Source organism: Canis aureus, chromosome 33 (genome assembly GCF_053574225.1).
Source record: "Canis aureus isolate CA01 chromosome 33, VMU_Caureus_v.1.0, whole genome shotgun sequence".
Taxonomy (NCBI): domain Eukaryota; kingdom Metazoa; phylum Chordata; class Mammalia; order Carnivora; family Canidae; genus Canis; species Canis aureus.
In genome coordinates this window covers 28888161-28914987 of record NC_135643.1, presented here as the reverse complement: position 1 = coordinate 28914987, position 26827 = coordinate 28888161, and the positions used below count along the sequence as shown (strand labels likewise).

The window sequence follows — 26827 nt, the reverse complement described above, 5'->3', positions numbered from 1 at the left end:
ACCACTGAGCCACCCAGGCATCCCTCTTTTAAATATTTTTAAAGCCCCAAGTTTCACCTCGTTAAAAATTTTAAAGAGAGGTAGCAGTTAAAGAAAACATGTTTAGTTAGAGAAAACACAACTGAATTAGTAATAAGCTGAGGAGGAAAATTCTAGGTTTCATTAAACAAAGAAAATGTGTTATTTACAGTGACTTATGTTATCTGCACATTTAGACATTAAAACAGGCTTAAACAGGGCTGGAGAGAATAGAAATGACCATTATTCACATAAACTGGAAAACTAAAGGGAAAGAAAAAATAGCACATACATTTCTCAAAATGATGATTCTTTGTTTTATAGACAAATTCTCTATATAGATATCATTCTCTGAGTAGAGTGATACCTTTACATTCCATCTTGACGTTCCATTCATCAGCTTTGCTTGAGAATCAAGAGTCTTGTGAATGATTTATTGATTATACTGTTCGTTAGCATGTTAAGATGATCTCAAAAGCACGAACACAGATCGTGATAGCAATGATACCATTTTAAGAAGAAGGGAACACTCTTCAGTGATTTCTTTTTTGGCTGTGCATTTCTAGTTTGACATTCCTCATAACTGCCTTTGAGACCCTGTTGGCTGCTCCAGGTCAACTTTTCAGACCAATCTAAAAGGGGCTGTTGGCCACTGGAAAGTGAGAAAATGGGGCACATCAGCATTGGGTGAAAGGAAACAGGATTGAGTCCAACCTTTTCTACTTCCTCCATGATGTGATTTTGGACTTTCTGGAGCTTTGGTGTCCTTACCTGAAACATGGGATGTTGACAATACTTTCCTTACAGGGCGTGGTGAGGTCCAAATGAGATAAAGAACATGAAAACACTTTGTAAACTAATATAAACTTGGTTGTTTTGCTATAGTTCAATTATGGCCTTTCTCCCAAGACCTCAGCATTTCCTTGGAGTGATTTATTCACAGCTGGACCAAACTGCCAAAGCTGTGTTCTCTTTGAAATAATGTACTCAGAGGAGACCTGGAAGTGAGACTCCTGAAACAAAGCTGACTCTTATTCCACATTTGCTATTATGTAGGACCATAGCTCTGTAATCATACAATTCTTAGAGCCTATAAGTACTGAGAGTCAGCTCACTTTGTCAGTGGAGACGTTGGGCAGACCTTTTTGTGCATATGCATTAAACTCTAGGTTGTTGCTATCTTCCTGCCCTTCTGGTGGGGTAGTGCTACCTCACTGGTCACAGACAAACCCCAGTTGGGTTTGTCTTTGAAGGTTCATTTAGTGTTGGATCAAGGTAGATTTGGGGTGCAGGAATACCGAGCAGGTCCAGGCTTTGCTGTAGAAAGGGAGAAGCCCTTAATGGAATTTTGGCAGTATGACCCCATCTCATCTGGAGGTTCTGTCCTGAGGTCGTGATTAGCATAGCCTTACAGGTCCTTGCACTAGGAGAAAGGTTTAATGGCAATTAAAATGCCCCTGCTTTCTGTTGTATATCAGTTCTGTAAGCTCTATTGGTGTTCCTTCACAATACCAGTACATGCTGCCATTGAACCTGTGCCCTATCGGCTGGCAGTATGGCATTTTTCCATCTTCAAAATGATTTTTTAAAAATAATCTTTATTTATTTGTTTGTTTATTTATTTATTTATTCATGAGAGACATAGAGAGAGAGAAAGAGACACAGGCAGAGGGAGAAGCAGGCTCCATGCAGGGAGCCCGATGTGGGACTCAATCCAGAGACCCCAGGATCATGCCCTGGGCCAAAGGCAGATGCTCAACTGCTGAGCCACCCAGGTGTCCCTCAAAATGATTTTTTAAATGTTCAGGTAGATAATTCATCTCTAACTGTGCACATTTCTTTTTTGTTTTGTTTTGTTTTTTGTTTTTTGCCTTCCTAACTTTCTTTTTCCATAGCTGCTACCAGAAAAAAAAAAAAGAGGTACAGAATATTAGACTATTGGAATTCAAATTTTAGAACTCTTGGGATCACAGGGTCATTGGTTCTGGAAAGGACACTGAATGTATTCAGGTCCCTATGTTTATCATTTGCTGATGGCAGGAATTCAACCCTCAAGGTCACATTCAAGTTGTTATACCTGAGGTTCTTGCCTACCCACTCCTCTCCCTTTCATTTACCTCCCGTGTTTATGGATGATCTGTGGTGTTTCTTGGCTCCCCAGTATATATATTTCCATTTTCTGTATTATCTTACCCAGCCAATCATTCGTTCATCTGCCTTCACTCAAACATCATTAAAATACTGGCATTTAGATGGAGCAGGCGATACATATTAAAGAGGTGACTTAAAATATCCTCCTTGTGTTTAGATGGACCTTATTGTAACATATTTGCATCATAGAAAAAACATTCTTAAAAAAGAAAAAACATTCTTAGGTAAAGACCTTATCCTAGTAGGGAAGTAGAGGCAGCTAATCAGTAGTGAAACAATGATTGAGAGGATGCTTTGAGGCCATCACTGTTTCAGCAAATTTCAAAGTTAGCTTCATTGGATTTTCACTGAACTTGTACATGTTGATTCAGGTAATAACCTTCTCATTGTAGGAAATGAGCGTAATAACTTCTCTTTTTCCAAAGTGGAATTAATACATGATGTTTTACTATTTGCAAAGTGTTTTTCTATGCATGATCTCATCTGATCCTTACACAGACTTAGCCAGGGAAAATAATTAGCCTCATTTAATAAGGAATTGGGAACACAGAAGAGTTAAGTCATTTGCCTAAGTTCACACAGCAAATAGCAGGTAGGACCAGGAATAGTAAGTACCTTGAGTCTTTTGACTTCAAATCTAATATGCTATTATTTTTGTCTGAGAACTGGTCCCTCCCTATTGACTATCTTGTACCAAAACCTGGGGAAAAGTATTATTAAAGCAAAAAGGTGAATGTATTAAAGAACATTCCTTAATTAGCCCTTAAATTTTTTTTTGCTTCTTTATAACTCTCCCTAAAATTCACAATTATTTTCAGATATCCCTATAATAATTTATGTTACATTTCCTGAATGAATATGCTGCAAAGACAAGAGCCTCTCATCTCCTTTTTTAATATTTAGTGCCATACCATATTCTGTGCAGATGGCCTGGATGATTGCACTCGATACACCACCCTCATGTTGAAAGCTGCATTCTTTAATGCATATGTGGCACAGTCTCAATTATTTCCTTTCCAGCGTAAGATTCATTTGTTATACGTAACTTTAAAAAATATTTATATAGGGGATCCCTGGGTGGCTCAGTGGTTTAGCACCTGCCTTCGGCCCAGGGCGTGATCCTGGAGTCCCGGGACCAAGTCCCACATCAGGCTCCCGGGATGGAGCCTGCTTCTCCCTCTTCCTGTGTCTCTGCCTCTCTCTCTCTCTCTCTCTCTCTCTCTCTCTCTCTCCTCCCCCCCGTGTCTCTCATAATTAATTAATTAATTAATTAATTCTTTTAAAAATATATTTATATCAAGTATTTTCACACTTTTTTGAATACATTATTTCCTTGAATGCTGGGGGGGGGGGGGAATGCCCATGAATCTTCTACAAGTCTCTTCTCATTTCTGTGCAGTGGAGCTCCTTCTAGTAGTCACTCAGACCTCATGCTGTTAAGGCTCAGGCATAAGGTACCAGGCAAAGTGATTAATGACCACATGATGGCCACACGTCCCACCTAGTGTTAGCAGGATCCCATCATCCTCGATCATGTCAAATGATGATCTTGGAAATTCCTTATTCTGGAATGGTTTCAGACAAAGATCAAAATTATGTTCTGTTGCTTGTCAAAGAGATATCAAGAAAGAAAAGTTTGTTTCACCTAGTAATTTAGGAAGCATTTCAGGGATTGCTAGTGGTGTGGTGTGCTGTTACATGTTTAACAACAGCTTCAGGGGAAGTGACACGGACTTTTCACATTTGCCAGTTTCCATGGTGTAAATAATCCCACCATGGCCAATCTCTAGCTACCCACATAATATTAACAGGCTCTCAGAATTCCTGAAAATGTAGTAATTCACTCTAGAGAGCAAGTACAAGCCAGCTCCAGCACACTACTATAAATTAAAGGCAACCTGGGTTGCTCTTATGAAGGATTTATAGATAGGGCATTCAGTATCTACCTTGAGTTCATCAGCATGAACCCCCACCCCCAAAAAGAAACAAAATAAAATTCAGGGAGGATGTTTTCTATTCACAATAAATGGTACAAAATAGTTTATTTTTAACTTTATGTTTGGTGAAGTATCCTTTTTCACCAGCAAAGGATAACTATTTTCATCTTTGCTGCTATGATTTCCCACTAGCTATAGAACACTTCTCTTTCATAATATATAAGTAGAATTTAGAGTCTTTTAAAAGGTCTTTACAAAAAATTTTAAAATAATAAAAGGTCTTTACATTTTGCTTCCTCTTTTTATACCATTGAAGCAAATGTTTTCAAGGAAAGTTTTCTAGTTTGACTTACTTGGGGGCTTTAAGATGAATCAAAATGTGCAAAATTACATAAAACCTAATTTTGTAATCTACTGTATTTGTCATTTAAGTTTTCTGCCTCCATTCTGCCTCAACTCATTTCAGGATTTTGTTTTTAAATCCAAAACAAAAGGTTCTTTTTCCTTGACTCATACAAGTATATCCTATGAATACAGCTTCATTTTCACTCAAGATAAGCTGTGGGGATTTTTTTAGGCAGTATACTCTGATGTGAGATGGAAAAGATGGTTACCCATCAAGGAATGAGTTGATCATTAACTCGTAAAGAATCTGAAAATGTGTATTAGGTGTTTTTAAAAGTAATCTGAGCTGACAAGCTGAAGAAGTTACATGTAATTGCTTATTTATTCAGAAGACTCTCACCTATGAAAGATACTGTTTAGTTATTTTTTCATTACATTATATGAAACATTAGAGTTTTATACTGCTTATCATGTAAATACTTGGTTTTAAACCTCTTCACTTGGCTCTCAGTATGAGATATCGAAGTTTAATGTTTTTCAGCTCCTCCACTAAACTTTTCTGACTTTCGTTGTCCTAATCTGTTTCCTTTAGCTAAAGGAACTTTTCTCAGTAAACATGCCTACTTTTTTGTTGTTGCTTAAGCCAAATTGGAGTATAGTAGGTGAAAAAGGCAGTCTTACATACAGATTTTCAAACTCTAAAGCAGAGCAGACCTGCCTGATAAACATAATGTGAGTCACAAATAGAAGTCATATTTAAATTTTCTAGTGGCCAATGAAAAAAGTAAAGAGAAAGAGGTTAAATTAATTTTAGTAATAACTTTAATGCCATAAAGCCAAAATGTTATTTCAATGTGTAGTCAGTATTAAAAAAGAAATACTAAGATTTTTTACATTCTTTTTTTCATTTTGTTTGAAAATCACTGTGTATTTCACACTTACAGCACTAATAGCCACATTTCAAGGGCTCAAAAACTAGTGACTACCAGCTACTCTATGGAGTAGCTTTAGTGCTTATATTACAGTGTAAATACATTTATATATTCATAGAAAATGACCTGAATTTCCTAATAAACTTTAGCTCAATTAGAGTTTTAGTGTTAGTAGCTGAATGCAAAATACTTTATTCTTTGTATATTTTTCTTTTTTTTTTTTAAGATTTTATTTATTCATGAGAATACACAGAGAGGAGAGAGAGAGGCAGAGACACAGGCAGAGGAAGAAGCAGGCTCCATGCAGGGAGCCTGACGTGATACTAGTGATACTCATCCGAGGTCTCCAGGATCACGCCCTGGGCCCAAGGCAGGCGCTACACCGCTGAGCCACCCGGGCTGCCCTGTATATTTTTCTTTTGATTTCTGAAAGACTCTGAAGCAAAATGTGTAGAAAAGTGAGGATCCCTACAGATGTAAATTTACTCCTTTCACTTTTTAAAACACCCAGTTTTTTGTTTTTGTTTTTGTTTTGGGGGTAGGGGCAGAGGGGGAGAGAGAAAATCCCACACAGTGCTCAATCACATGACCCTGAGATTGTGACCTGAGCCAAGACCAAGAGTGGGACATTCAATTGACTGAGCCACTCAGGGGCCCCTTAAACACCCTCTCTTAAACACAGAATATTTTTACACTTACAACATTTATTAAAATCAGAGATAGTTTGGTGGGACAAAATTGGCATAGAAGCCTTCTTATTATTGTTTCGTAAATGCTTCACATCTGATCTTAAAGACAAAAATCAGTTTTATTTCAAATAAAACAGTGTCTTCACATAGTTACTTAAGTGTAAAAGGTGCCTTTCCAATATGACATTATTAGTTTTAAATCTGTTGCCTTTGTCCCTGTAGAATTGTGTACCATGTTTTTGCAGTCTGAACATATAAACAGCTCATCCACCCTCCCCCTCTTGGGAGCTGTGGTACTTCCCTGATCTTGACCCCATGCTGGCTTCAGACACCCTCTGTCTCAAGGGGAGAGCTACTACAGTCACCTCGTTTTGTGGGCCACAGACGTTCCTCCTGTCCCATTGGACATCTCAAGTGCCACAAGGCAGTCCCCCAGCCCTCTGAAACTGGGTAATAGGTATTGCCGTGGTGGCCATGGGAAGACTTCCTTTACCCTTCAAGTATGCCATTCCTGGGCAGTGGGTTGAAAGAGCCTTTTTAACCAACATGTGCCCAGACCAGCACCAGAAAACCTGACTGAACCTGTTTAGGAATAATGGCTGATAAAGTTCAGAGGAGAGCGTCTGGGAATTCACTCACCCGAAGCAGTGCACGCCCTCTCTTATTCTGGGGCTCCTGGAGTCACCTCATTCTGTCCTTTTCTATTACCCGTTGTCATTACACAGCCTTGTCACTGGGTTACAGAGGGAAGTAGAGCCTGTTGCCTCTGCTCTGAGCTCTCCATGGCTAGACAAAGAAGGCTCTTGCTCCTGCCTTCTCACCCAGCTTCACTGACTTGTTTACCTTCCATTATTTCCCAGTGATCTAAACTTCTTTTGATTTAAATCAAACAAATACTAAAACAAATACTACTTTGGACAAGCTGATTAAACTCTATCTTATTAATAGTAATATTATGCAGTGATTGCTAAAGCTCTTCTCTCTTAGAAAACAGCGGCAGATTTTAATCTAGAGCCCATAGGCCTTATTCTCCCCTATGCATGATACTGCAACCTCCTGCCGTAATCCATTGATGTGTGATTGTATCTGTGTATAAAAACATCTATACACAGCTTTTTATCAGATCAGTGTCTGTGATCCAGAAAATGCTATGAACCATTGCAATCTTGCCCTACCCCGTGTCCTTCCACTGCAAAATTTTACATTATGAGGAATGCTTGGGTGGTACAGGCAGTTAAGCTTCTGACTCTTCATTTTGGCTTGGGTCATGATCTGAGGGTCATGAAATCAAGCCCCATGTTGGGCTCTGCTTGGTGCAGTCTGCTTAGGACTGTCTCTGCCCATCCTCCATATTCATATTTTCTTTCTTTCTTTCTTTCTTTCTTTCTTTCTTTCTTTCTTTCTTTCTTTCTCTCTCTCTCTCTCTCTCTCTAATAAAATAAATCTTTAATAAAAAATTTTACATACACATATGCACCCCATAGAACCTACACTTGTACAGTTAGTGGTCCAGGCAGGCTCATCCTTCTCTTTATCCTGCCTTGTAAGTATCTAAAGATCCTTTCTTTCACTTAGGCCTTTATTTGACCTAATTTGAATTAGCCACTGGCTGGCCTTATTTATAATATTTCTCCACTATCACAGTAAATCTCAAACCTGTTTGTTTTGTTCTTTGGTTTGTTTGTTAATCTTAAATGACTCTACTTCTTTCTCTTCATTTTCAAAAGACAATCTTTTTTATTTTTTATTTTTTAAAGAGTTCATTCACAAGGGACAGAGAGAGTCAGAGACACAGGAAGAGGGAGGAGAAGCAGGCTCCATGCAGAGAGCCGGATGCGGGACTCGATCCTGGGACTCCAGGATCACGCCCTCAGCCAAAGGCAGACACTCAACTGCTGAGCCACCCAGGTGTCCCGCAAAGGACAATCTTAACATGGACAAAGGACAGTCCTTAACACAAAAAATAAATGCAAGTACTCAGAGGATTAGGGATGTTGTGAAGGGAGGTATGAAATCAATCAAATAATAGGATGTTGCAACTTTACATAATAAGAAGTGATTTTCCCTTTTACACCAATCTTCTCTCAGCTTCCTGCCTCAACCCCAGTCCCTTTATCTAGAGACTCTTATTACTGAAAAGTGTGGGTCCCCTTTTGGCTCCCAGAATGAATTATTCCCTTTTGTTGCCATTCTTTTAAGCCATTCACAATGAAATGTTCAGTTCTTTGGGATAAAACAACTTTGTATTTGATCCACATTCAACCATTCACAGGCTGATCTGGGGCAAAACTTAGCCTGTCTGAGCCTTAGTTTGTGTCCTCATTTGAAAATGGGGAAATAAATTGGAGCGCAAGTGTAAAAGCATCACTCATAGTTCCTAGAATATAATCAATACTCAGTGAATATCCCTTCTCTTGTCTTTCTCACTGAAGCATCCAGGTTTTAGCTGTTGCAACCTGTACTTTCTCTCTTTTTAATGATCTTTCTTTGATTTACTTCATTTCTACTATGTTTGTTTCATACAGCATAGAGTGCGTTATTAATGATTCATAAATGGTAAGCAATTATATGAGTCTTTAGTCACCCTAAAGGATGAGATAATTAAGTTAAAATAAAGCTATATATAACCTTGTAATACAAGAGTTGCACTTAAATAAATATAAAATGATTTTTCAGGTGCCTGGGTGACTCAGTTAGTTAAGCGATTGCCTCCAGCTCAGGTCAGGATCCCCAGGTCCTAGGATTGAGTCCCATGTCAGGCTTGCCATTCATCAAGAAGTCTGCTTCTCCCTCTGCCCTCCCCTCCCCCCAACTTGTGCACTCACATGCCGTGCTCTCTCTCTCTCTTTCTCTCTCACTTTTGTTCTCACTGTCTCTTGCATAAATAAAATCTTTGGAAAAAAATGAATTCTCTAAAAGGTTTCTTTTTTTTAATTTTTATTTATTTATGATAGTCACACACACACACACACAGAGAGAGAGAAGCAGAGACAGGCAGAGGGAGAAGCAGGCTCCATGCACTGGGAGCCCAACGTGGGATTCGATCCCGGGTCCCCAGGATCGTGCCCTGGGTCAAAGGCAGGCGCCAAACCGCTGCGCCACCCAGAGATCCCTCTAAAAGGTTTCTTAGAAAACTTTAGGTAAATGATTGGCCAAAATCTGACATGTGGATATTGGATAGAAAACCAAATCTCTCTTAAAATTTCTTCAAAATAAATTTATTTGCTCCCTCAACTCTGTTTAGTGAAGATTTCCCTTTCCCATTTCTTAAGCCATGACCCTGTAGTTAATGTAGAACTTTCCTTGCACATAATTCTCCCTGATTTCCCTGATATTAGGAGGAGGGAAGGGAAGGATGTGCTAATCCTAACTCTTGTCCCTTCCCTGCTGAACTACAATACCTCTCAATTCTGGTATGTGTGAGTAACATACTCTTGAAATTGTGGCCCCTGAATAAAAAAAGAAAAAAGAAGAGAAAACACAAAACTAACTGAACCTCAGAACTTTACAGTATAATCAGAATAACTATAATCAGAAATAACACCAAATAATGTTTGTTAAGGCACTTCATTTTTATATGCTGAAGATTAATTGTTGATAATGTTTTGTAAACAAGAGGGGAAAAATGAGGTTAAAGGATTATCTTTGTCTTAACAAGTGATACAGGTCTTGCAGTACCCTGAGCTTATCCTAGCCACCCCACCCACCTCTCCCACTCTCACTGGTGACTTAAGGAAAGAGATTATAAGATAGGCCTGACATGGTCACATGAGCCCTTAAGAAAGCAGAAAGGTTTCTCCACTGCATATAAGAGGAAGTTAAGAGATTCAAAACAAGAAATATTTGAGGCACTATTGCTGGCTTTCAGATGGAAGGGGTTTTTGTCAGGGAATATGAGTGGTCCCCACCTGACAACTAGCAAGGAACTGAAGTCTCCTAAACACAAAACTTGAGCTTGCAGATCCTGCAGACAGGACTTCTGCCCAGCCAAAACCCTGCAATAGCCAGAGCAGAGAACCTGGTCACACAGTGCTGAAACCCTGCCCCATGGAAGCTGTGAGATGGTAAATGGTGATACATCAAGCTGCTGATACCTTAGTGTTAATTTTTTACACATCAATAGGAAATGCAAGGATTGATCCCTGTTTAAAATGTAAAGGTATGAATTCTTTCTTAAAAGAAATGAACTTCTTAGTGTTGGAATGCCTCATTCAGACGATGTTATGAGAAACAGATATTGACTATCTCTGCCTTGCCAGGACCTGCGCTGGATGCTGCAGATAAGTCGCCAAGGTGTGACCTCTAGTGAGAGAAAATAGATGCACAAATGCTAACAGTACAGTGTGATGAATACTGTCGAGTCCTAGGGGTCAAGTCCTAGAAGCTGTAAGTACAGTGCGGACAGTGACTGAGTGTAACTGAGGGACTTGAAGGAGGCTTCTTAGCACCTAAGGGTGCAAATCCGTATTCCTGCTACTGTATATCAAGAATCCTTTTGAAGAAAATAATTCAAAATTGATGAAAGAGCACGATTCTGGGGTTCTGTACTGACTGAAATGAAGGGAGTCAAGGAGTTTTAAAATGTTTTAGATATCATTTAAAAGGGTATGGCATACATTATTTTTGTTTGCTTTTCAAATTTCTCTTGATTTGGTATATTTAGAATACTAACAAATAGGAGGGGGAAATGATAGCTTAGTATATCACAAAAACATTCCATATTTATAACCTACAAATGAGTTTCTCTCTGAATTCAAACTAATTGAAATCATACTCTTTATTAGCCTCAATAGTCTATAATAATCAATAACTATTTCTGCAGTATTCTTTACTATAGGTGGCAGTTCTCAAAGTATAGTCTTTGGGACTTTGGGGTTCCCTGAGATAGTTTGACCCACAAGGTCAAAACTATTCTCATGATGACACTAACACGTTATTTGTCTTTTCTACTGTGTTGACATTTGCCTTGATGGTGCAGAAGCAATGGTGGGTAAAACTAGTATTGTAATCATTGAATTTTGCACAATATCCTCCCATGGGAAAAAAATAATTCACAATGTCACCTAAGAATATCCTGATGAAGCAGTAAAAATTATTAATTTTATTAAATGTTGGCCCTTAAATGCATACCTGACTATGGTTCTTCCAACTTTGGTATTTGGCAGATATTTTTTTTGTAAATGAGCAAAGGTAATCTGTCTTTAGTGAAAACAGTTGACTGTTGCCAGTGATAGAATTTGAGCTTTTGAAATTGAAAAATTAGAATTTTAGAAAGCTTGTATGTGCTACTCTGGGCCAGATAGCTTCCCAAATCGTTAAAGCTTTTCTAATGAGATCAGTGATGTACTAATGAATGTGATTTTTATATTATATAACAAAATATGTCAACTCAGTTAACTAGTATTTTCCAAATAACCAAAATGCATGATGTTACAAAATCATGAACAGTTAAATTGAAAACTCTAGATATATCAGTGGATTTTAATGTAAGAGTAGGAAAAGTATATTGATATGATTTTTGACTCTACATTGCAACTAGCCTTTAAAAAATATTTTATTTTTTAGTAATCTCTACACCCAATGTGGGACTCAAATTTATAACCCCAAGATCAAGAGTCACCTTTCCACCAACTAAGCCAGCCAGGAGCCTTAACACTGGAACTAGCCTTTAGTAAATTACCACTTGTTAAGTTTTGGTATAGTATCAAAAAAGTTCCACAATAATCTGAAAAGACTACTAATAATCCTCTCCTTTCAACAACACATCTGTTGAGGTTGAATTTTCTTCATGTACTTCAACCAAAATAACATCAAAATGGAAATCTGAATGCAAAAGCAGATAAGAGAATCCAGTTATCTTCTGTTACACTAGATGCTAAGAGATTTGCAAAAAAAAAGTAAAACAATGCCACCTTTATATTTTTGTTTGGAAAATGTTCTTTTTTCATAAGAATGCTTTTTATGTTAACATGCAACATAAGATTGTTGTTTTTAAATGAATACTTTTAAATTCTTCATTTTAATTTCTAATGTGGAATTTATAAATAAACCCACACAAACGAGCTCATTGGGATCCTCAGTGATTTTTAAGAGTGTTAAGCGCTCTGAAAGCAAAAAGTTTGAGAACTACTGCTATAAGAGATTTTTCAAATGAATAAACTAAGATTGTATGGTCTATTATATTATAATGTAGAAGAGGAAACAAAGCAAACACATAGAAAATCTATGTGTACATGTATGTTATAGCAAAGTCTAAGCCGTCTAAACTCTAAAATTTACTGTGTCTGAGAGATAAGCGATTTGAACTTTTGAGAGCCAGAATAATTCACTTATTGGGCCTCTTTTTCCTTTCTTCTTTCCTTTATTCATTCCACAAATATTTATTGAACATATATTATATGCCAGGATCTGATGTTTTATTTGCATTGTTCATTAATCCTTGCCTTAATTCTATGAGATATTATTCCACCCATTTTACATATGAGGAAACTGAGATTCTAAATAAGTGTATTACTTAAGCGTAGCAATTAAGTGGATATGAATGTTTGGGATCAGAACTCTGTGCCTCCACTGCCCATGTACTTGAAAATTAAACTAAATTAGTACTTATCTCTTCCACGTGGAAACCAGAGGATGGCAAGACTGTCCACTTTTGGGTACTTGGGATATGAGCTGCGGACTTGAGAGTCACCACCTTGGGTTCCAGTCCTGTCTCTACTACTTAACATCCTGTGTGACCTTGTACAGATTACTTACCCTCTCTGAAGCTTTTCTTTTTGATAAAACAGAAATTATAACAAGTTAGGGTGATTTCAGAATCACGTGGTATAATGTATGGAAATCACCACTGTAAAGAGAACTGGGAAAACAGTGGGTGCAGAGTCCACTGCACCAAGTCGGCAGTGGTTGCTATCCAAATGCTCGCTGCAGTGGGGCCTATGGCAGGCCACTGTCACCTGGCATAGCAGTTTGGAACAGAGGTGGAGAGAGGAGATGAAGAATGAGCATGTGGAGCAGGAAGAGCAGGGACTTGGGTGTCAAACTAAATGCCAGTACAAGTCCTTTCTCAGCTAATTATTACTTAGCTCTGTGTCCGAAAGAACTCTGCCTTCTCATCTATAAATATAGAGGTGATACTGCCCACGTATGTGGATGAGTGCCAGAGAATATAAAGGCATGGCCATAATGACTAGCACTTACTGGCTGTCTAATCCATATTAATTCCTTTCCCTATGACATATTCCTTCCGCTCGTAGGAAAACATTCTGGGTGTCCAATAGAGACCATCCTTTTGCCTCCAGACTTAGGCTCAGTGTTTGCAGAGTGTCTGCAAACCTTAGAATTTATCAGTTCCTGCTCAGGAAGTCTTCAGAGCCTAGGCTCTAATTATTATCTTAGAAAACTACATCACAACTAGTCGTGGTCTTAGATTTGAAGGCCACATCAGACTAGAATCAGGTATTTAGCTTTGGTGGATCTTAGAAGATTTCCAGTACAAAATATTACTTTTAAGGTCTAGTTGGTACAAGAATCATTATATCTTTTTGGAGTAAATTAAATCTCCTCTTTGTGGGAAAGCTTAAGAAGCTCAAATTCTCAGAAGAGGAGGAGAAGACACAATATAAAATTACATGGCTTCTATTTCATGACTACCAGATTTCCTAAGAGTTTAATAAAAAGTAAAATGGCACCATAAAAAATTGAGGCCAGATGAAATTCTTCATCTCGGTAAGTTGGTGGAGTGTTAATATTCCCTGAATTTGGTTATTACCAGGAGGATTATTGATAAAATGCACAGCCAGTTGAAATGGAACTCAAGGCCTTTATGCACAGCTAGATCCTGCATTGTGGGTTTAGTTGAAATCTCAAGATGTGCAGAGTGAGGACTGGCTACTAGACCAGCAGGTTTCTCCCCCAATTACTGCACTTACCAGTAGGCCCATGGCCTTAGCTAGGAGGGCACTGAACCATTTTTTAGTCCTTCCCAGAACCACATCCTTGGAGGCTGACAACATTCATGACAGCTTGAGTTACTGCCAGCAGTGAGTGGGTCATTTCTGGGAACATTGCTTTGGGGGTGGCTCTCAGGATCCCTAAGTGGCACCCACTTCGTGTCCACAGGAGGTGTGGGTTTTATTGGCTGTGATACCAAAGAGGTCCTTACCTGCAGGGACCAGCCTGGACGGCAGCCAAGCTAGCTTCCTTGGAATGTTTCCCAGTCCTGGAGAGAAAGCCGCCAGTTGAGTCTTAGCAGCTCTAACCCCTTCTACTGAGGTGCCTCTTTGTCTGATGTGATTCCTGTGCCTGGGACAGAGACCACACAGTCATTTCATCGATGTCACCTACTGTCAGGCCCAGATGGTAAACTCACTAAGATGTTATGAACTTGGCTCTTCAGGGAGCCTGCGTGGTATGCTGATAACAATTGTGGTCTCCAGAGACAGAGTTTCTGCATTTGAACCTTAGTTTTGCCGCTTACTAGCTTTGTGCCTTTGGAAAAGTTACCTGACTTCTCCATGCCTCAGTTTCCTCATCTGTAAAAGTGTCCTCACTTGCCTCAAAGATACTATAAAATGCTTAACACACACTAAGCGCTTGGTAAGTGTTAGTTGTTATAATTATTATGGGCTATGTGGGTAGGGTGGCCTGATGATTTTTCAAGCTTGGGAAAAGATTGCAGGCTTCCTACTGAATAGGCATGTGTGAGTGCTGAGTGTAGGTGAAAGGGTCGTCTTCTAGAATCTTACCCCTCATATTTTTCTATCCCTTTTTGAGTACCTGCTCTCTCCATCTTTCATACTTTTCCTTTGCTTGCCTGTGTGAGATGAAAGAATATGTACTTGGAGGATCAGGGTCTGTGACCTGGCTTGGCCACTTACTGCCATGTGAACTTAGATAAGTTTCTGAACCTATCTGAGCAGCAGCAAAGGATTTGGGATGTCTTAAGGCTGCCAGGTATCTCATAGGGGTGGAATAATCATGGGTGCTATTACCCTGGGATAATGAAACAAAGGACACACATTGGGGCTACCTGGTGATTTTCCACTGGAAGCTAAGACTTTACCTATGAATGTACCTGTGTACCAGTGACTGCACCTGTGAATGTTCTTGACTGTGTGTATGAATGAACAAAAGAATCAATATGATTTTCACCTTCCTCTCTCCCTTACAGAGAGATGTGTAGTTGGGAGAAGCACAAGAGTGGGAGTCAAGAGACTTGGGTTCTGTAAGTGAGGTACTAGGTAGACAGTAGTCAGTCAACACAGAGTAGAAGCCAAAAAGATATTTCTCTACTACTTGATTGCACTATACTGAGTGACTCCAGGGATTTCCATTCCCATTTTATTCCCAGTGACCCTATTATCATTGGAGTTGTGTAGTGAGCAAGGTTGTGTTATTGGAAGTGCTGACCATGGTCATGGTTTGATTGTTCGTTTCCTGGTGACCTCCGTTTCTCAGCTTCCTATCTTAGAAAATTAGAATCTTAAACTAAATGCACTTGTGGTTTCTTACAGCTTTAGTGGAATATGAAGGCATATAATTACATATACACTGTTTCTCCTGTCACCCAGTTCCTTTTTTTCATAGTACTTGATACCATCTTTTTGTTTTGGTTTGGTTTGGTTTTTTCTGCATATTTATTCTTTGTCTCAAATACTCCCATCACAAACTCTTAGAAGGAAAGCTGCATGAGATTAGGGACCTTGTCTGCTCCGGCCTTCAGTTCTAGAAGAGTGCTTGGCACATTATTGGTCTTAATAAATATTTACATATGCCCTCATATACAGGTATAATCATGCATTATAATATAACTACATAAATTTACTCATGGTAGACAAATTTGACTAGGTAATCAATTGGTTGTTCCTCCCCTCTCCTACTCTCCACCACAACAAATACCACACTGTTGTTTGAAGATTAAAGGACTAGAATTAAGAATGGTTATATTTTCTGTCTTAAAAATTACACGAAGTAGCATTGCCTGGGTTCTTGCTTTGTGTGTGCATATAGTATCAAAGGACAATAACTCCTGATATCAGAGGAAGCCCACAATTTAGGGCTGAGGTTACTTGACCGTGATGGGGATGTGTGTGTAGCATAGGGTTGGATATTTATATACATAGTGAAGGTGGTCTGCAGGAGGCAAAATAGAAACCTCAGAATTGTGCTCACACACATTATTGAGATTTCATATTGCTTTTATTATTTGGCCACAAAAATGGACATAATCCTTGTTGGCTTTAACACACCTACTAGTACTGCTTTCACTATCCATCTTGCAAAATATAAGACAAGGCCAGAGCTTAAATTAAAATCCTCAGCTTCTTATCTCCTTCCCACAGGAAAGCAAATCTGTGTTGAAAACCGTAAAATTAAGAGGAGAGCAAGGATAGCATAATTTAGCAAAAATTCATGGCACCAGATTCTGAGCTATATGACTGGAGGGATAGGTCAGACATTAAGAAGATGCTGCCTGCTAATGCAGGTTCCTTAAGGTGGTGCTCTGGAAATAAGAAAGGCATGCAAAATATATATATTTCCAGGAGATTTCTGCAATGCTTACTCTTTATAAGCACTCTAAGAAAATACCTTTGTAGATTGCTTGGCAATTATGCTTCTTATGAGACTTTTGAAATGAAACTCAAAGCAGTTTAGAAGAGTTGAAATATATTCATTTTAGCATTTGGGTGTTGAGATTTTTGTTTCCATTTTAAAGAGGGTTTGTAATAATATCCTCCTATCCCTGCACCCCCCCACACCTCCTCTAGCATTCTAAATTCCTTGTATTTAAGAAGCTCATTCTGTGTATTTGGCAACTGCATCATTAACACTTGAAAAGCATTGAAACTTTTTTTTTTAACCTTTTACACATTTATATGCATAGATGTCTGTACTGAGGTATACAGAGAGAAGGTGGGGGGCTTTGATAATGGTACTCTATTTAATAAATGCCCAGGGCTATATGAGCTGTGCAAGTTCTAGCATTAGAGAGGAGCTGATCATTTTATAAAACAGGGAAAATCTAGTATGGAAATTATATCATTGTCTAAAATGGGGTGATTTTTTTTTCACCTTTTTTTAAATAAGTTTTTTTGGGTAGAGGTTGTAATGATAAGGTATAGAGAATTAGTATTACTAGCTATAAAGAGAATTAAGTGTTACTAGGATAATTGTTCCTAATTTTTCTGAGCATTGGAGCAACATATTTTTTATATCTAATTTGTAAGGAAAAAAAACAAATTTAAATTAGCATGTAAGTCATAGGTGCCATCACCACACACAACACATGTGTTACAGGGGCCTCAACTACTGAGATATGGAACTACATTTTAAGCAGTTTATACGGTGCAATTGTCAGGTAGCTACTCAATTTTTTTTTTAATACAGATATTTACTTCTGGAGAAACAGATTTCACATACATTTTAGTTTATAGCACATTAAAAATCTCACTAATTCAAACTAATTATGGTGAAGACATGTCTGAACTAGTTAATTACTGAATATTCAAAATTCATTGTATTTTATTCCTCTTAAATTCACAAGTTACTTATTACTGTAGCCTTTGTAAATAGAGATCTTCCTGGGACTGCTGTAATTAGTAGATGAGGTTAAAATCAAATATGTATTTTTCATGTATATAATTGTGTTGAATTTACTTTCTTTTTGAGGCGAGGGAATGTAGAGTTTATAAAAACCAGTCTCCCTAATCAGGTTAAACTGCCTGGGTCTTGCTTGTATTACTTGATTTGTTTAGTAAGCACTTTGGGGAGGTAGAGGGGAGAGAAAAAAAATAACCTGAGCCTTTAAAAAATTATTATTGTTATATAATTTTAGACTTCCAAATTCAATAATAAAATTTGTTTTTAAATTAATATAAGACATATAAAATGTCAAATATAAAGTGTTAGTAATTTAAAGCCATATTTCATGTTATGCAGTTAAACTCAAGGTTAGAAGTTCCCTTTTATCAGTTAAGACTTCTGAAAACTAGAGAACCTAAAGATGAACTGAGTAGTGCTAAGCATAACAGATGGTCACGTTTGATTGACAAAGCTATAAGACATGAAAAACAGTGCTGTAACATGGTTTTTAAAGATGTACAATTATAGAATTACAAATTCTATAAACTAAGCAAATTTTTATTTATTGGGTTGTTTAAAAAGTTGACCTTCAGATTGGTAATATTTATTTATTCACTTGTTCATTAAGCAGTTCAGTGCTTTTTTATTGCCAGAGATATGTAATGAATAAAAAGAGCTTATAAAACATTTGTAACTTTTGCTCCAGTAGCTACTGGTTGAATTGAACCTGAGGAGATAATCCTCAAAAGGAAGTATAAATATATACATACAGAAATTCATGTCATATGGAATAATAGTAATCAACCTAAATCTCCAAAAGGTGCTGATTAAATAACTGATAGTCTCTTGATGGGATATTCATATACTTGAATAGTATTTAACATGGAAAAATTCTGAAGATGTAATGAGTACAGCAGATGAGTTGAGTTATCCAGGTCTAGAGATGTTTCTTGGGTTATGCTGATGCCCAGTTACTGCTGTTATGTGACTTTTTCTTTGGAGAGGAGACAGGAGCTGGGTATTCCTATTAACCATTGATCTTGTGGTTACTTTGCAGTCAAATAAGGTGCCCGTGGTGCAGCCATCACATGCGGTCCATCCTCTCACCCCCCTCATCACTTACAGCGACGAGCACTTTTCTCCAGGATCACACCCTTCACACCTCCCATCAGATGTCAACTCCAAACAAGGTGAGAGCCCCTGCCTTCCCAGGCCTTTCTTGATAAGTAAGGAGCAATATCTTATCAGTCTGATGCCTTTACAAGTGTCTTTGCTAAATGTCACTTTGTGGATCAAAATGTATTTGTAGGAGAGAAGAATAATTTACTTGATAGCAGTTTTTTGTAAACCCACAAGAATTTGCTGTTGCTTCTCTTGTTTTTCAGGATTAAAAAAAGAAAAAGAAAAACAAAGGGTTATTTTCAAAATGACCGCTTTGAAAATCTAGGATTCACAGTATAAACCAGTATGTTGTATAAATATACTAAAAATTCAGTCCTCAGTGCCTCCTACAGTATTCATTTATTGTATGTACTAAGTGTTGATGGTAGTGTTAGAAAAATGTTAGAAACGGGACAAAAGATAACATCAAATGTTATCTTTTTAAGACTTTTGTGGTTTCATTTCAGTCCTTAACATTTTATCCTCTTTTTGTTATTTACCAGCAGCAACCTAGATATAATAATAATTAAAGTACAAAACCTCTCTGTTTAAAGTCAAGTAACATGAATCTTATTTTAATTCTCTACACTATTGCCCAGTTCTGCTTCTTTTTCATTTACAGAAGAACACATAGCATATGTCTGAAAAATCAGAATGCCCAGTTTCTCTAGCCTAATGGATGTGGGTGTGGGTGTGGGTGTGGGTTGGTTGTAGGACTTAAAGCTGAGGTTCTACAAGCTTTCTGGTCCATTCTGCTTAGAGCACCCTTGTTCACAGGGTGGCCTTTCCTCTTTCCATGTCCATGCACACTTGGACCTTAACAGGATCTTTAGAAGTTCAAAATAACAGAAACTACAGAACTGTGTGAATGCAGGGAATGTAAAGGTGTATAAAATCTGCCATCACCAGCATTTTACTCTTTTGACCAGCTGTATCTTTGACCTATAATGAACAGCAGAATTTAGCAAAGGAGTGGAGTTCAGAGGCTGGGGTTTTTTCCACTACTATGAACTCATGTAGGTTAAATCTGTAATGCTTTCATTTCCATCCATTGTTAAAACAACTTATTCGAGTACTTAGTCACTGTTGGACTTTGGCTTGAGTGGAGCTATATACCTTTACTTAGGGAAGGTGAGAATCACCTATACAGATGTATCCAGATTTTCCTCTATTGTATTCCTCATTTCCAGTTTTTCCTCTACTTCCCTTTTGTTGAGGACCTCCAAAGAATAAGAAACATTCAAGACATATGTCAGAAGACAGTGGTGAGAAAGGGAACTAAGAGAAGGTATTTTAGGAAGAAGGTGGAGTTTAAGAGGGAAAATCAAGAGTGTGACCTTGGTCTTAGTGACTTCAAGTGCCTTATAGATAGATACCTGGAAGGAGAGAAGGGGTAGGTAACTTATGGGTCACCGTCCCAGAGCAGTGTCTGAACTAGAGATACATATCTGGGAATCATAAAGCTATAGATGGCAGTTAAAGATAGATATAAAAGCTTCAAACAAGCTATTAGCAAAAAGAATTGAAGAGTGTTTTTCACTTGTTTTTAAACTATTTAATAATTACATAGTGTGTACTATGTTCTAGATCCTATTCTAAACACTTTGAAACAAACTTATTTATTTAAAAAAAACACAGGATGTTTCCTTTTTATTTTTCTTTTAAGATTTTATTTATTTACTCATGAAACTGAGGGGCGGGGGGCAGAGGGAGAAGGCTCCATTTAGGGAGCCCAACATGGGACTTGATCCCGGGTCTTCAGGATCAGGCCCTGGGCTGCAGGTGGCACTAAACCACTGAGCCACCCGGGCTGCCCAACAGGATGTTTCAGTAGTTTTTTCTTTCAAGAACTCTGGGATGGTTCTTTTTTAAAAAGACAAGTTTTTGATGAGCTACCAATTACATTTATATTTTTTCTCTCTCTTTTTTTTAAGATTTTATTTATTTTTTATTTATTTATTTATTTATTTATTTATTTATTTATTTATTTATTTATGATAGACATAGAGAGAGAGAGGCAGAGACACAGGCAGAGGGAGAAGCAGGCTCCATGCCAGGAGCCCGACGTGGGACTCGATCCCGGGACTCCAGGATCGCGCCCTGGGCCAAAGGCAGGCGCTAAACCGCTGAGCCACCCAGGGATCCCCTATATTTTCTCTTTTGTTTCCATCTCTTCTGCTGCCCCACCTTGTTTTGTCTTACTAATTGTAGTTTATATCATTGCTTCTCAAAAAAAAAAATTTTTTTAACAAACCCTCTAGAACTAGAGAAAGAACAAGAAGGCATGATCAGAAAACTGCATTTTCTTTGAAGTCCTTATTTTGGCCTAAAAATTTGTGTGATTTCTGCATTCTACTCCATACACTGTTTGTTTTAATATAAAGTCCTATTCTTTTTTTTTTAATTTTTATTTATTTATGATAGTCACACAGAGAGAGAGGCAGAGACACAGGCAGAGGGAGAAGCAGGCTCCATGCACCGGGAGCCTGATGTGGGATTCGATCCCGGGTCTCCAGGATCGCGCCCTGGGCCAAAGGCAGGCGCCAAACCGCTACGCCACCCAGGGATATAAAGTCCTATTCTTTTTTTGTTTTTTAAGTCCTATTCTTAATTACTTTTTTGTAAACAAAGACTTTCCATACCTTGTCACCATTTATCTCTAGAGATACATAAACTTTGGTTTGAGAGAAACTAATATACATGATTTGGGGTTTATATGATTCCATTAGTCATATTAATCACCAAAAAATAAGTATAAAGCTGACCAAGTTACTAATTTCAAAGTTCCTAGGAGGCTGGTTAGTTTTATTTAAAAAGAAAAAAAAAAGGGAACCCTGGGTGGCGCAGCGGTTTAGCGCCTGCCTTTGGCCCAGGGCGCGATCCTGGAGACCTGGGATCAAATCCCACGTCGGGCTCCCGGTGCATGGAGCCTGCTTCTCCCTCTGCCTATGTCTCTGCCTCTCTCTCTCTCTCTCTCTCTCTCTCTCTCTCTGTGACTATCATAAATAAATAAAAAAAAAAAAATTAAAAAAAAAAAAAAAAAAGAAAAGAAAAAAAAAAGTGTCATGTCCACACTCTAACCATACATAGAACTAAACAACCAATATAAACCATTTGTCAGCAAAACTCATCTTTTTTTGTAGGAAAATAACTAGGTTAATAGCATTTTTCATTTTTACCTTTCTGTCATTATGTTGGTGTGAGGAATGTGTGCAGGTGTAGGAAAGGGAAATGAAGCTAATACCAGTCATTTTCTTCTCATTATGTCTGCTAAAAATGTTAAAAAGAAAAAGCTTTTAGGAAATATTATGTTTATATATGTATCTGTTTATGTCTTTGTATTACCCATTGTATCCTTGTAAATAACCACAAATACTCACATAGATAGCACTTTTCTGTAGTACATGTATTCATGTATTCCTCACAACAACCCCTACTCCATTTTTGTACTGATTTTAAAGAACTATGGGCACCTGGGTGGCTCAGCGGTTGAGCATCTGCCTTCCGCTCAGGGCATGATCCTGGGGTCCTGGATTGAGTCCCACATCAGGCTCCCTGCGTGGAGTCTGCTTCTCCCTCTGCCTGGGTCTCTGCCACTTTAGATTTTAAATAAAATCTAAAAAAAAAAAAAAAGAACAGTAATAATTACATAGCTTTCTCAAAGATATATAGCTTGTGCAAGTGGCAGAATTGATAGATCCATATAAATCTGACTCCAGAATCATTTCATCCATAATTACTATCAAGCTTACTTATAAAAGCTTAAGAATTGTTAAGGCTATGCTGTGTCTAGCCTCTAGTACATAGTGAGTATTCAGTGAATACTAGTTAAATTTTTTTTTTTTAATTTTTATTTATTTATGATAGTCACAGAGAGAGAGAGAGAGAGGCAGAGACACAGGCAGAGGGAGAAGCAGGCTCCATGCACCGGGAGCCTGACGTGGGATTCGATCCCGGGTCTCCAGGATCGCGCCCTGGGCCAAAGGCAGGCGCCAAACCACTGCGCCACCCAGGGATCCCAGTGAATACTAGTTAAATGAATGATGTGAAACATGTCTCCAGTAGCATAGCAGTTGGTGGAGGCATACACTTCTAGGATCTTAACATAACAATAGGCTATGTAGAAAACACAGATCCGTTTTCTACTCATGTAATGACCTAAGCCACATCATGTACTTGTAAGACATGCAAGATTGTTGGTAATATTGACCCAGAATGAAGAATGGATCTGCTTAAACACTTTTGATTCACTTGTTCATTTGTCCAGTCATTCAAAAGTATTTATCGAGAACCATCTCTGGAGACAACCAGAGTTTGATACCTAGATTGGTAAAACATAGTCTCTTTTTTTCCAAGTGGTATATGGCCTCATGCAGGAAATCATTTGCACAAACTAAGTATAAAATAAAATGAAGAACATCTTAAGTGCCACATTAAAAGTACAAATTAAAACTTAGTAGATTCAAAAAAATAAAACAGTAGATTCAAACAAGAAAGAAGGATTTCTCTGAGCTACAGACATTAGAGAGGCATATTTGAAATGTGAGTATAAATGTATTTAATAGAAACCATCAAACTAAATACCCAGCATATGAACTAGCATGTAGCAGATGCTAAATAAATGGTAGTTTCCTCCTTTCTCCCTTGAGCAGTAAAACCAAATCAAATTAGTTTGTATTGTGTTCAGTTGCATTGCTCCTGCTCCTGCTCCTACACAGAATCACTGCTGTGGGATTCTAGGCTTACTTGGAACATGGACAAGAGTGGAGAGCAAGATTTTAGCCTCGTCTGCATAGATATGTGATTGCAAGCAGGTTACCTGTCTGTGTCCCAGTGATAAAAGCCCAGGAAAATACGTATTTTGTATATACCCAACCAGGATGCCTGAGCAGTCATTCCACACCTTGGTTTCCCGTTTGTAAAATAAAGGGATTAAAGTAGACAATTCTGTTGGTCTATGACCTGTAGTCGTGATTTTTCAAGCTCACAGTTCCACGAAGTTTCCAAAGCTCTTCTGAGTTAGTTTGGTTTTTTTTTTTTTTTAAACTGAACAGTCATCCTGCTTACCCTGAGGTTTGGGAAGGTTTCTGAATCTGAAAGGTAGGAGGGCAGCAAGTTGGAGAAACTCCCCAGTGATTCTGATAGGTCAAGAATCATCACCGTAGGCTCTTTTAGATTTACTCCTACTACCCAAACCTCCCCAGACCCAAGAAAAAAATCCCGAATATGAAATTTGGGATCCACTGTGAACCCAAAAGTAGTGGTATTTCTAGCCAAAAAGGCAAGGTGGTGGGAATTTGACAGATCTTTTAAAAACAGCAAAATGTGAGATAATTTCATGTAAGCTCTCTGTTGAGGGATTAAAAACCTTCCTCCTACCTGTTTCTTATAAGAGTTGAGTAATAGTTTGTCCTAACCTCAGAGTCAAATTAACACCAACTTTGAAGGCAACACATCTTAAGTTCAAGACCTTAAATATAAGACCCAAATGAAACTCATAGTCATTTTAAACAGTAAAAAAGCAAAATAACTAAAAAGCATCTTTCATATGTTCACCTAAGTCCACATACTGGTCATTTCTGGGTGTTGAATCTGGAAAGGCCAGGTTAGCTATATAAAGAAACTTTTATGGTTTGTTTGTTTTTTTCTAATCAGAATCACTTTCACCCAAATACACTGAATCTATGTTTTTATATTTTGCATTTTTATGCATGTGCCCCTTCTTTTCTGTACCCAAGGTGGAATATAAACAAAGAGATGCCATGTGGGACTAGGATTAGGTATAATCTTTAGGTGGTTTTTACAGTTATAGGGCAGTGTACCCCAGGGAGTGTGAGCTCAAGAAACAATTTGGTGGCATTTTCATTTTCTGTGGAATACAACTAATCCAGGACAGCTTGACCTTGGAGCCCAGAGGACTCAACTTGATGAAGAGCTTAGTTGGAGCTAAAGTGGCAGAGACCAAAATGAATCATATCAAGTGTGACCATTATGGGGCTGAAGATGATTCCTAATTAATCTTTGATCCTCGGAGGTATCACATTTCCCAAATCTATGTGTCCATAAGGGAGCCAATGAAAATATGAAAGTGGCAATTTACCTAATCTTTGAGCACCATGGCCATCTACTTATGAAGGCTGTTATTTTTCCATTCTACACAAAAACAATTGTCTACCATTTTCTTAACCAAAATGAAATAATGAGGGCAAACTACATAATTTAAAAATCTTACTATGGTCACTGTTTTACTAGCAGTGTATTTACTCTTTTAAGAGTTTCTCAAGATGTCCTATCTTAAGACTTGTTTTCTCAGATTTTGAAATCTTGAGAAAAGCTAACAAACTGACTTCAGTTAAATACACCCAGTAAACACTGTTTCATGCTAGACCTTAAGTATTAATGGCTTTTATTTTATTCTTATAGCCAGATGTCCCGTGAATCTGAAAACTCTACTTCTCCATTGTTCTTTTGAACAGGCATGTCTAGACATCCTCCAGCTCCTGAGATCCCTACCTTTTATCCCCTGTCTCCAGGTGGTGTTGGACAGATTACCCCACCTCTTGGCTGGTAAGATCCTTCCTATAACCTTCATTCAGACATTTGAGCATATGTTCTTCTTTCCATTCATGGAAGTTAGCTTTATGAATGATAACACTTGTGGAGTTGAAAAAATTTCACATCAACAAGCAAGGTGCTAACTTTATTTCATTTCAATTTGAAAGCTTAAAAAATATACAGACTTTGAAATGGATTGAATCCTTTTGCTAATATGTGTAGAAAATGACTGTGTGTAGCATTTGCTTTGAAGCTTATAGTTTTATGGGTTCAATTTGTGGCTTTGGGCATTTGCTATGCCTATACAAAGTGTTCAGTGTGGTTCTTCTTGTCTAGTTTTTTATGAACAACTTATTTTTGAAACAAACTTAGACACATTGAATATTAGTCTTTGTTTATAAAATAAGCAAATGAAGGAAATGACAAATAGAAATTCAAGATTAACAAAAGCATCTTTTGAATGTTAATAAAGTAAGCACCAGTTTGAGTTCAGACAGGTGAAAAACTGATGTTTGGGCTTCCTTTTTTCAGAATCCAAACTCTCTATTTTATGTCTAAAAAATTCTTACTGCTATTTTCAAAATTTTTTAAATTATGGAAGGAAAGGAAAAGAAATAATATTTTTGGAAGAAAGACTTACATAGTGTAGCCTATTTTTATCATCTTATTGTTAACACACAGCTTACCCCATTGCACTCCCATTCCTTTTCCACTCCTCCCCTCCCCCACTGCTCACTCCATGGAAACACTGCTTCAACTTTAGTAGATGAACCCTCTCCTTTCTTTATCTGGCCCTCTATCCCCAAAACCCCCTATCACTGCCCCAGTCTCCCTACCTTGACATCCTTACCTTATCTCCTCTTCGGCAAGAAGGGGTCATCCTGTCTTGGAAATTCCAGCTGTCTCTCTCTCTCCCTCTCCTCTCTTTAGCACTAAATCTCCCAGTCAACTGTTTAATTGATTATGCATACACTTTCAAACCTATATCAATTATTCTGTCTGAACTTACTACTTAGGGGCAATAATCCTGTGCTGAGTGGCAGCTGGAAATAAAGATTGTATAAATGAGAAATGTGAGATGTGGGAAAAACAGAGAGATGGAATTCTCAGAGTAGAGAGGGAATAAGTCCGATAGATTTATCTCTTATTTCTTGACTGTAGCATGGATATATGAAGGGGTGGGGAGTACAGTGTTTTTAAAATATTTGTTCATTTTTTATATAAATTTTATTCCCCTCTTTCTTTTCTCCCCTGAAGTTTTCAAAGATTCTGAGAGGAGTATTTCACCATTCTCATGGTTCTGTTACATTCACTAAACATGTGTTATATGCCTATTTTGTTCATTTGAGCATTAGTGGGGTTGGGAGAAAGGAATGGGTAAAAGGTAATTCATGGACTGGTTTGCTTTTCAGGCTGAAGGTGGGAGGTTTTCTTCAAGGTAAATGATGCTTTGATT

At 37.9% G+C, this 26827-nt stretch overlaps 1 protein-coding gene across 7 annotated transcripts in view; it reads left to right on the top strand.

Moving 5' to 3' along the window:
- LEF1 (lymphoid enhancer binding factor 1) overlaps nt 1-26827 on the top strand; it is a 130102-nt gene that overhangs the window by 63907 nt on the left and 39368 nt on the right. For all 7 annotated transcript variants that reach the window (XM_077882247.1, XM_077882245.1, XM_077882246.1 and 4 more), the window contains exons 4-5: nt 18713-18845; nt 25293-25383. In XM_077882247.1, the coding sequence (XP_077738373.1) occupies nt 18713-18845; nt 25293-25383 (224 nt within the window). The remainder of the gene's footprint in view (nt 1-18712; nt 18846-25292; nt 25384-26827) is intronic.